General features: G+C 36.8%; 1 protein-coding gene across 11 annotated transcripts in view; it reads right to left on the bottom strand.

Moving 5' to 3' along the window:
* The window catches only part of UNC80 (unc-80 subunit of NALCN channel complex), a 199,204-nt gene that overhangs the window by 110,725 nt on the left and 76,233 nt on the right, over window positions 1-12,246 (bottom strand). For 7 of the 11 annotated variants that reach the window (XM_019656896.1, XM_019656903.1, XM_019656897.1 and 4 more), the window contains exons 23-24: window positions 4,993-5,205; window positions 1,498-1,669 (exon numbers count right to left, since the gene is read on the bottom strand). In XM_019656896.1, coding sequence (XP_019512441.1) covers window positions 1,498-1,669; window positions 4,993-5,205 — 385 coding nt within the window. The remainder of the gene's footprint in view (window positions 1-1,497; window positions 1,670-4,992; window positions 5,206-12,246) is intronic. The other 4 variants (XM_019656900.1, XM_019656906.1, XM_019656904.1 and 1 more) reach the window with 1 other exon arrangement.

Here is a 12,246-nt window from a genome sequence, read left to right as displayed (position 1 = left end):
AATTTATGGATCTGTCCTTTTACTCCTGAGGAGTTCATCTAGATTCTTCTTGTCCGTCCTATAGACAATGAGCTTGGTCTTAGTCCAGGGTCTGTCATAACCATCATCTGAAACATTCTGTTATAATGAACAAGGATTGAGTAATACACGATCTCATCGAAAAGCTAATATACCGGGCATAACATATTGGTAAACAGTACTTATGTGGTCTCATGGAGATGCAAGATCATTTTGGTCTATAAGGACACATCCATCTAATGTTGTTTTGGTTCTCCTCTGTTCTAAAGTTCCCCTGGGGGATCCAGAACAGTTTGGGGGTGCCTTTTGGCAGGACTTCAGTCGGTTCTGTGATTACTGGATAATCCTGAAGTCCTCCAATGGATCAGACCCAATTCCATGCGTCATTCTAGGATAGTCTAGACTCCTGTGAACTTAAGGGGATCTTTTGGGCAACTTTCACCATTAGGCTGAAAGACTGATGTCAGAATTTAGTGTTTTGTCAACAGCTAAGTCAGGAAGATTTGCTCTGATTTGATAAGGTCTGAGAAAGAGCAAAATGAAAAAAAATTGCGAAAAAACACTTTGTTATAAAAGTGGAAAAGAGCACAATACATTTTCTTTGACTATTATTTAGTTTGGTCCAATGTTCCAGCCTAGTCATATTTTTATATTTCATGACTAAAAGGATGCAGTAGGTTTGGCATCACTTAACTAAGGACAACCCTTAAGATATAATCAGGGAGCTTGGGTTTCCTACCACTAGGGAAGGTCAAGAGGAAGAGGCTCCACTGTCTTCATCAAATAATGACACTAATTCCATAATCATATCGGAATGTTATGCTCCATAAAGGCCGCGGTGCACATACATACAAGCGTGTATAGTTTAAAACACATATATGCACAAAATGGTGCTGGAGAGGGGTGTACAGGAATCTCCTTGTCTTTATTCTTCTCTGATGGGACTCAATTATAATTTTAATAAGTAAGTAGACTACAGAACACATTCATCGTTCCAACAATTTGAAACTTTTAATATTTCAATTTCACGTTAAGTGCTGTACACTATACTCTGTTTAAATGTTTCAATACGTTGGTGATTTGGGAAGTTTTTCATGTTCAATTCTGATTGGTCTAACTTGTTTATTTTTTAATCTCCGAAAGCAATAATAAAACACAAAACCTGACCAAACGTCTTCTGAGACAGTAATTTTCCACAAGAAAATTTTCTGAGAGGCTGAATACTGATCTTTGTATAACAGTAAGGCTCAGAGATTACAAAGCAATGGACGTTCCACATGACCTGCATGCATCTCTTTGCCCTTGTCTATAGTCTTGTCTTTCTGGCTCTAGTCCTGTCCTTTGTGTGGCTTTCTGCACATGCTTTACAACCATGCACAGGGAATAGGGGGAAAGGCGCAGTGGGGAGATATGGGAAGGTGGCAAGAATATGAAAAAGGAAAGAGAAATATTAAGTTCTCCTAAAGCAGAGGTTCTTACAAGCAGGGGTTCTTGTAGTAAAGGGAGTCTCCTTACTGTCATCTAAAAAGTCTTCCTCCTCATCCTCCTTTCTCAGCCTCCTCTTGGTCTCTTCATCATAAATGAGACCCAGCAGATTGGCTGGACTCTCACTTTCCCCATGGCACAGCTCATTCAATCGGACGCCAATTGCCTACCATGGGGAGAAAAAGAATGAAACAACACAAAGTATGTCAGACTGCAAAAGAGGCTCATAACAGAGGAGGACATAAACAACCAGTTAATGGGAACTATTTGCAGCATAAGTCTCTTCTGTATGTTATCATGTTGTTACCATCATGTTTCCAAAGTGGAAACCCAGAGATGGAAGGCATTGATGCTATCTCCAAGGTCATTTAGTCCAAAGACTTGTAGGAACTGGAATGAAACCTTTGTATACTCATACAAAAAATTTTCCATTTATTCAGTGAAAATATTTTCATTTACTTAAAAGTCATTTATTTTATAGGTTTCATCTAAGGGAGTACGTGGTCTTTAATGGATGAATTTGTTGCAGTAAAACATAAAAAGTCACAGTTCCTCAGAGTGTTTCTGATTACGCTATTTTATGAGAATGTCACTGTCGTGCTAATGAGTTTGGAGGTTGGCAAGAATTCTGGTACTGTAATTTTACTTATATCTGCTGTTATGTATGCATTTATTGGCTTTTTTATAGACTTTTTTCTCTCCTCCATTATACTCTATGAATTAATAAGAAATACTAACTATTCTTTTTGCAGAGTACCCAACATCAACGTCAGAAATATGACTTTTAATAACTCAGCACATGGACAATTTTTACAAGGTATTCATAGAGATAATACTTGCTATCTGTTCCTCTGAATCATCATGCACCATTGTCTGATTTACAAAAAGGAATTTTTCATAAGAAGAAATAAAATATACTACCTCTATCTAATTTGTTTTATATTCCAATTATACAAGGTCTGCAACAATGGAAGACACACAGATATAGGAAGAAAAGTTAGGGAAAAAGCTAAAATGACCACTGAACTTGGAGTTTGACAGTTTGGTTACTCTGCATATGAGTAAGAACAAAATTCCAGCTCATTTTCTATTTTCTTTCTGTATCATTCTTTTCAACTATTTAAATTCTGGACGTGAAAGAAAGTAGACTTACTACTGGAAACTGGCATATAAAAATATGTCCAGAATTCTTTAAATAAAAACACAAGTTGTTTAACAATCTTGGTTACCTGAAAACAAGGAGGGCTCCTTAAATTCTAGAATTAAGTGAGAAATAACAAAAACCACATCGATGAGAAAGAAAGTAGTGCAAAAAGATATTGCAGGATCTTAAATTTTAGCCACTAACCTGAGAAGTTTTAAGCAAATAAAATGAAACATGAAAACAAAAACCACCACCTCAACAAAAAGCCTTGTCCTGATACTACTATTATGGCGATCCCCTCAAAAGGAGGAGTCTGGAGTGGAGCCAACAAACTTAATAGTGAGATCCAAAGAGGGAAAAGTCTATAATGATCATTCCAGGATGTTGAAAATAAGCAATTTAAGTTAAATCCACAGTTCATAAACCTGGAAGGGATGCTAAAGAAATGAACTTGTCTGGGATAATACTAAATGTCTAAATAATAATTTAGAGCTCTATGTTTCTTCCAAGGCTAGAAAAATGCCTTAGGGACATGTTTATTCCTTTCTTCATTCATCAAATGTTTATTAAGTGAGGTAATGTTTTAGGTCATAAATAAAAAATAAAAGTTGAATACATTGTTATAGTACAACAGTACCTTTGTTTAATGTGACCTAGTAAATTATAAACCTTTATACAGAAGGATCACTGTCTGGGAATTGGGAAGGTTAGAGAACTTGAAAGACTTACGGTCCCTCAGCAAGCTGTGAACTGGGATTCAAACACAGATAGGGTGTCTATTTCAATGTCTTTTCTCTTTCCCTCAATGGTCTTATAGTCTATTGGGGCAGGTAGTAATGTACTAAAATAAAACATTAAGTGTCAGTGAAAGACTTCAGAGGTTTATGAGTTCAGACGATGGAGAGTTTAGATTTAGAAAGTCTTTATGCTGTATATTTTAAAGAATTGGTGTTTTCAGTATTGGGGAAAGGGGAGAGAAGATATTCCAGATAAAGAGTTCCAAAAGATCCATAGTCAGGGAAATAAACTGATGTGTTTAAAGACTAACTAATAAGCCACTTGGTTGAAGCACAGTTTTGTGAGAGGAAATAATGCGCAGGAGTGCTGGAAAGTAAACTGAGACTAGATCCTACAGTTTTTGAAGCTGAACTTCATTTTGCATTCTGAAGGATGGTAAAAGGTAGTTTCTGTGTGAAGAGAGCCCTTGTCACTCATTTGAGGGACACTGCCTAGACATGTAGACAACCCATGTATATTGCTTTCAAAAATTAATGTAGCAACTTATTACTATTGAACACCTCTTAGATGCAAAAGATTGAGATAGATAGACGATAGATAGATATTCCTTAGATACATCAGTTCATTTGAATTCATCATCCATAATCTTGGTATGGTTTGAACACAGGCTGTAGAGAGAGCAGTGATTCCAAGCTAAGCAATTTGGGTTTTATCCCAAGGGAAAAGGAGGACCACTGCAGCATTACAAGTGGGGAAGAAATACAATCTGAATTACATTTTTGCATAATCATTCTGACAGCAGTTTGGTTTGCAGAATGAATTGGAGGGGTAAGTCTGGAGGCTGGGAGATAAGGATGAATGTTCTGCTTTGAGATGGGCTATGCCCTACGGAGATCATTTTACTGGCAGTGTGTAGGATCAGTCAGATAAGGGGAGCTGTGGGGAGGAGACCAAATAAGAAAAGACTTCAGTCATCCAGATGAGAAGTTACAGAAGATCTGACCTAAAAGGGCATTAGTGACATGGAGAAGGTGAAACCAATAACGGAAGGTTTGGAATATGTTCAAAGGCTGCCATCTTAGATGATGGTGGTACCATTAATAAGAATAGAAAGTTTGGGGGGGGTTTTGCAAATGGGGATGTGTTTATATGGGGAGGAGGGTTTTATTTTGGTCAGATTGAACATTAAGTGAATGCCTCCAGGGTGCAGTTGGCAATGCCAGCCTGGGATCTGAAGAGTGTTATGGATAGAGAAGTCTTCACCACTGGCATACAGTTAACATTAGAAAACACGGGAAGCAATGTAACCCTTGGGGGAAATTATACAGGAAGCAATTATAAGATATCCTGGGACTACACATTTATAGACAGGAAGAAAGCAGAGGACCAGAGAAGGAGAGAGAAGAGATAATAATGTTTAATGTCAGAGGTTTACTGGGAGAAATAAATGCATTAAGATTATATCCCCCTAAAATGTTTTGTTCAGTGTCTGGTACATAACAGATACTCAGTACATTGTCTCTGAAACAAACAAACAAACATAAACACAAAACATCTTCACTTTACTCAAGTCCCCTAATGTTTATAGAAGAGAATCAAAAGCTCACGTCTCCCCATTGGTAGAAAAGCTTGGCAGCATTCCACTGCAGCTTCTGGTTCCGCTTGTTGCCCACGATTGGAGACCGTCCCCTGGACAGGCCTTTCTTGGTGATATTCACGTGATGCCCTTTCATCCACTCTGGCCAATTGCCACGGTTGCAGCGGTGAACAAAACGTGCGCATTCCAGGAACAGTGCAGCTCTGGCCACCACAGGCGCTTCCTGAGTCAGGCGGTTAAAGAAAGAATGATGTGGGATTAATGAACAGCAAATTGACCTTAAAGGGAATTACTAGGCACTCTTAGTTTATTTCAGTCCCTGTGTTTTAATTCAGTGTAGCCATATTTCCCAGGGCAGTGTTGGTGTCATTAACACAGCAATGGGGAATCCGGAGAATGAATCCATGAAGGCAAATTGGGATATTGAAGAATTAAACATTTTAAGGAGGTTTCTGTGTTTATTTTTCTCCTTTTGCAGAATCTCAAGTAATTTCATGACTCAATTTGCATATTAAAGAGGCAGATGGGATTTAAGTGTGAGAGTGAAATAACTTTTAATAAGTTTTTAAATAGGAAGCTTTTTTAAACCTACTTAAAGTGAACACATATTCAATTTCTAGAACTAGTCTTATATTAACCAAGAGTGTCAATAGTGAGTTTGTGCCAACAAAAATCTATTATCTCTGGCCATCCGCACACTTCAAGAAGTACAACTACTCTAGCACATTTTGGCTAGTAAGAAAAGGAGGGTAAAAGGGGTCAAATATATGGTGATGGGAGGAAAACTGACTCTGGGTGGGAGCACACAATGTGATATATAGATGATACATTATAGAATTGTACACTTGAAACCTATGTAATTTTACTAACCATTGTCACCCCAATAAATTTAATTTAAAAAACCACTTTTGAGATTTTGCTGAGTTAGTCTTTTTTTCCCTCTACTTTGTCATGAATAACAAACCAAATTCTGCTTAAATAAGCATGGCTTTAATTGAAAATGCCTGACAAAGTAGAAATTATTTAACGGATAAATGAAAAACAAGAGCATTTCTTTGGGAAAATAAAAATATGACTCCATCTTGCCATGTCAAGATATGCTTGAAAAAAATAAAAGAAGAAACAATTTTCAGTTGACACCCAAAAACTGGTAAGGATCAGATATCTACTGAACTCCTTACAAGCTAAAAAAGAAGAAAAAAGAAAAAAAATTAATGAAAGAAGAAAGGTCACAAAAAATACATACATCAACAATTAATGTGTATTTTGACTTGTGCCAATTTGAAAAAATACATCATAATATTAGCCATCACCTCAGAGTTACCTAATAACCATAGGTTGCTTAGTAACCACAGATTTTCAAATTGAAGCATTTTCCTTCATTTCAAGCAATAGTATTCTTAACAATACTTTAATGGTAATGTTAAAATAGGGGCTAATATATACAGAGTATCAATTTCATGCCAATTAATTTTTATGATTTTTAATTCTTAATCATAAAAACCCTCTCATCTAGAAATAATGTCCTCCTTTTGATATATTTTTTAAATGAGGTGTAATTTTTTCCACTATCATAAAGTTATCTTCTAAAACACAAACGTATGATCACATCATTTCCCATTTAAAATCTATTATAGGCTCCATTTACTTCAATCATAAAATAGAAAGGATACCCAACCTATGTCATTTGGTTCATCTCCCTTTCTATCCTAAATGCTCTGTGGTCCACTTATGTCAACTGGTAATAGTCTCCCAAATAAGACACTTCATACCTTTCCATTTGTTGTTTCCATGGCTTGCAGAGCCTTTAAACCTCTTTTCCATTTGGTAAATTCCCACTTTTAATATTCAGCTTAGTTACCTTTTCTAGGAAGTCTTCCTAACTCTCTCCCTCTTCGGGCTACTTCATACTTTGGTTGGTTACTTCATACTTTTGAATACCACAGTATCTCAACAACACTGGAGGATTCAAGTAAGTGAGCCCATTAAGTATTTTCTCATTGACTACAACTTAAATGAAGCCATCAAGAATTCCAATAAGAAATATATTTTTGAACAAACTTAATTTTACAAAGCATATGATGTATTGCCAAGACACACAAAGTTAATCCATGGAAAAAGGCAGAATACAAGATGAACAATAATGGTGAGAGTCTATCATTAATAAAAGGTGGACATTAATGAAGAGAATCTATCATGAACTGTGTTGGTACCAAGGCTTGGTAGTAGGTCACAGGGATAGAAAGACTTGAGACTGCCAAGGTCAAATAACTTTCTACATCAAACCTTATCAATATTGTGGTGTCATAGCATACAGGCTAAATATCTACACTCTTTTCTTGTGTTAAGAATGTATTTTGCTAAACATCTCAGATATGCTAATCTGTCTCTGGAAAAGGCTGGAACATGTGTCTCTGGAAATGAATTCCAGTCTGTAGGGCAAGACAAGTGATGCGATTTATGCTTAGCCTGCTACATTTTGACACATTCCCTATATAAAGCAATGGGATTTGTTGCTCAATGCTAGGAAAACAGAAAAAACACTGCTGCTGGAAATGGCATTATGTTACGAATCCTGTTTCCATTAGGATTAACAATGGAGAAACTAAGACTAACTCAAATCTATGGGGCAAAGGATCTTCTTATTGTCCTTCACTATTAGATGGCACTGAAAGCATTAACAATAGATGAACGAACAACCCACATTGTGCTATGTGAGGCTTCTTATGGTCTTTGGCTTGTCTTCTTTAGAAAAAAGTGGTTTCATTTAGGAAGTTCCAGGTGTTTTAAATGAGCAATTACAATTCTCTGCTTTCAAAAACTTATGATAAAACTTAGATATTATCAGTTAGATATTATCTTAGGAAATCCTAGATATTATCCTAGGAAATCCTAATCTAAGTGTGGAAATAGAATTGGGATCAATATAAAAATAATTCCCATAAACTCATTAAGGGCAGGTCGGTTCTTATCTGATGAATTTGATACACGTAAATTGCCAAACCCAGTTACATTTAGAAATGTCATTGTCTGCTTTAAGAGATAATGACATAGAATAATTAAAATATTGCCTTTTTATTATAACCGTCATGAGTCTGGTGGATGAAATCAGGCTTGGGAATCCTACAGTCAGGATAGCAGTAAATAATACCAATTTCTGGGGTGCTGTCATGTTCATATTATGTACAGATAATTAAAGGAGGTGTTGAGGTACAGCTCTAAGTATTTTCATGTGCATCCTAGCAGAATATACATAGCAACAAGAACTGACTTCACAGTGTGTGTGAAAAGCATTCAAGGCATTCTAGTGTGGGTGTGGCTGTGGAGAATTATTTTTCTTGTAAGTCCCTTTCAAAGTATAGTTCAGAAAGTACTGGTTTTAGAAGCAGGGTAATGGAATGAATACCTTGGACAAAGGATTCTTCATGGACATAAAGGAGTCAATTTTCCGTCTTATGGTGGAGCTTACCTCTTACAGCTCAGCGCAAGGTGAAGAAGCAGCAGAAAATGGAGGCATGACAGAATAGGTAAGAATGGATTCACATCACAGAGAAATACAGCACAAATGGAGAAAAATGAAACAGAAGAATGCTGCATGGCTGAAAAGAACCACAGAGTATCAGAGTCATAGTTAAAAGTCAACATCTAAACACAATTTGACACCACTGGCATATTCTGTTGATGGTCCTGAAAGAAAAGCAGGCATATTTAAATTTCTTCTTTCTTATTAACATGTCTACCAGATCACCTTTTTGTGCTCCACTATGCCACAGAATGGCTTCTATTCCATTTCGTCATAACTTCATGAATTCCCAGATAAGCAAGAATCAATTTTAACTGGGAAGACAAAATACTAGGTTGAACCATATGGAATTTCTAAGTTTGAAGGTCAGAAAGATTCCGATACTAACAATTTCATTCAATGCAATCTTTATATAAGGTGTCTCTGCAATGTCTACAGAGTTCTCTAGTTAAAACTGCAAAATGTCATGATGTTATTATGCAGCATGGATTTCTCTAACAGTCTCTAAATAGAAAATTTCAAGTGTCAGGCAACTTTTCCTTGACTTTCTTTGTTACTTTTTTCCTGCATTTTGTAAGATCATTATATATATTGAATGTTTCCTTTATGAAAGTGAAGCAAAAAACTGGAATATTAATTCAAACAGCTGTTTTTTTTATTTTGCCTGGGGACCTAGAAAATATTGTTACCAAGATCCGATGGTTAATTGAAGGTTATAATTGCATACATTCCTTTCCCTGAGGGACTATATCTAAACTTATTATGTGAGAAGAAACCCTGACTGATCCTGAAAGCTCATATAACAACACTGAACAGGAACTAGCTATTTTCAAAGAATGAATATTTTTTTGTTGGCCCGTGGGGAATTACATAATTTTTTTATTGCCTTACCAAAATAATATACAGCTCTTGCTGGTGCAGGGTACCTATTTATTTAAAACCATTGGGAATACGCAGTTATTGTGGGTCTTACTCTGCATTGGAACCTTGTTGGCTAGAGGGCATGTGCGTGTGCATCAGTATTTATTACTTAGCCTGTATTGAATTCTCTGCCTGACTGAGATAATTAAGTAACTGACAGGCTGCCTCTGCCCCTGCCATTTCTACAGTAGCTGCAGGCAACTAAAATGAGTCAGTTGTCAGACATTATTGTTTAGTATACAGTTTGCTAGTCATTTTAACACTTACTCAGATCACACTAATATTTTAATATTAAAAAAACAAATGAGGACTTCTGTTTCTGACAACATGATGGATTAGGTGTGAAGACAAACTTCCTTTGGTTTAGACACTTAAAATGCTGGATAAAATATCCAAAAAATGCCTTCACTTTGTCTGTGCTTTTGTTTCTAACATGAGCTAATAGACCACTGGAGAGTAGAAATTACAAGAAAGTGCAATTCTGGATTGGGGGTAGGGGGGAGAGGTGTGAGCTAGTAGAGGAATATTTGATGGCTATGGAGAGACCAGAGCATGGGTTTTCAGTGGGCCACAAGTTAAATGTCTGGGCCCAAGTGGAATGGGAGGTCAGGTGAGTTTTACATAAAGCCAAAATCCCAGGTGGAAGCCACCTTCAGCGGATGAATGAGAAAAAGATCTTCCCCACAGAAGAGGCTTGCCTGACTAGGCTTGGTTCTGAGAAAAGAGAGAAGAAAGAAAAGAAGAGGGAAGGAAAGAAAAGAGAAAAAGAAGTGGAAGGAGAAGGGGAAAGGAGGAAGAGAAAGAAAGGAAAGAAAGGGGGAGGGTGGGAGTCTTATATAGAAACTCCTAGTCAAAATCCCACATTCTCATATAAGTTTGGACTAAAACGGGCACTACTTCCATGTTTCTCACCTTCAAAAAATAATTGAAAAAAATGATCTTAGGTTGGTGATGTTTCCAAGTGCTTGAGAAAAGAAAAGAAAATCCTCTCTAGAAGAACACTTTAAACCAGTACTTCTGAAATCTTTAAACCTGAGTGTGCATAAGAGTCACTTGAGAGTATGTATAAATAGATTCCTTGGTCCCACATGCAGACATTCGGATTCAATAGATCTGTTGCAGGGCTTGAAAATCTGCATTTCTAACATGCTTACAGATGATGCTGGTATTGGGGGTCTGCTGAATAACAGATTTTTTTAACATGGGTCTTAAAAAATTGCCACAGATAAACTTCCAAGGAGTAAAGATCACACTAAATAATACATTTTTAAAGGTCCAACATGAGTGAAAGTCAGAAGAAACAGCAAAGTGTAGAATCAAACCCACAAATACTGCAGTTACTAGAATCATTGTGCATCAAATACATTTAAAGATTAATGTGGGTATTGAAAGTATAACGAGGAATTAGACTATCAAAGTTGACCAGGCATTTTAAAAACAAGAATCAAATAACTTTACAAATAAAAATGAAGTACTTGAAATTTAAAACTCAATGGATAGTTTAAAACACAGATTAGATCAGGGTTTTCCAACTTTGGCACTATTAACAATTTGGGTCAGATAATTCCTTCTTTGTGAGGGATACACTATGTATTATGGGATGTTTATCAACATCTTTAGTATCTACTCACTAGATACCAGTAGCAATCCCCAGGTTGTGACAACCAAAAGTTCCTCCAGACATTGTCAAATGTCACCTCATGGGCAAAGTTACCCCTAGTCAAGAACCATGGGATTATATACAGTTGAAAAAAAAATGGCAGAGATTATCTCAAAAAATTACCCAGGACACAGCATAGAAAGGGACAAAGAAATGAAAAATATGAGAGGTTATCAAAAACAGAGGATAAACGGGACTGGCCGAGTGGCGCGTTGGTTAAGAGTTGGCTTGGGACGCCAGATCTGAGCAGCAGGGCCCTGGTTCAGATCCCACATTAGGGCCAGTGATGCTGCACCCTCTATAGCTAAGAGGCTGAACAACAGCTCAATCTGGAACTGGCGTGCCATGAGTTGCCAGCGATGGCCGCAAGCTGCAGCCCCTGCTGCAGTGGGCTGCCATGAGTTACAGTGAGTGCCTGATAGCCAGCGTGAGCTGCAGTGAGCCGCCATCCAGTGGCCGGCAAGCAACTACCTCACCCGGGAAGAGTGCAATGATAACACCAACATGGGCCAGTGAAGCAACATCCTCCACAACTAGACTGAAGAACAAAAGGACAGCAACTTGTCTGTTCCCCTTTCCCCAATTCCCCAATGCTGCTCCCCTCCCCCAATTCCCCAATAAAATCATTTAAAAAAAAAGGATAAACTGAGACAATCTATCATACTTTTTTTTTTAATTTATAGAAGGAAAAATCAGAGAAAATGTGAAAGACACAATCTTTGAAGAAATAATAGTTGAAAAATTTTCAGAATAGAGGAAGTATGCCAATTACATGATTCAGGAGCTTAATAAATTAAAATAAGAAAAAAAAGCTAGTAACATTTTAGTGAAATGACAAAATATCAATAATAAAGAGAAGATATTAAAAGCAACTAGAAAAGGCAAGGGAGAACAGATTACAATAAAGAAATGTCAATTAAGCCAAAAGAGAATAAGATAATCTATTTGAAGTACAGAAAGAGTTAGCCTATATTTATAATTCCGGCAAAAATATCTTTCAAGAATAAGACCAAAATAAAAACCTTTTCAAGTGAAACTGTAACTGAGAGAGCTACTGCCAATTGATCATCACTAAAGAAACTTTTGAAAGTTCAAAAGGATGTAGATTCTTAGAAAGAATGTCTGAGATGCAAGAAGAAATGGTGAGTAAAGAGTATGCA

This window comes from Hipposideros armiger, unplaced genomic scaffold, assembly GCF_001890085.2.
Source record: "Hipposideros armiger isolate ML-2016 unplaced genomic scaffold, ASM189008v1 scaffold_268, whole genome shotgun sequence".
NCBI lineage: Eukaryota > Metazoa > Chordata > Mammalia > Chiroptera > Hipposideridae > Hipposideros > Hipposideros armiger.
This window is presented reverse-complemented; position numbering and strand designations above follow the sequence as displayed.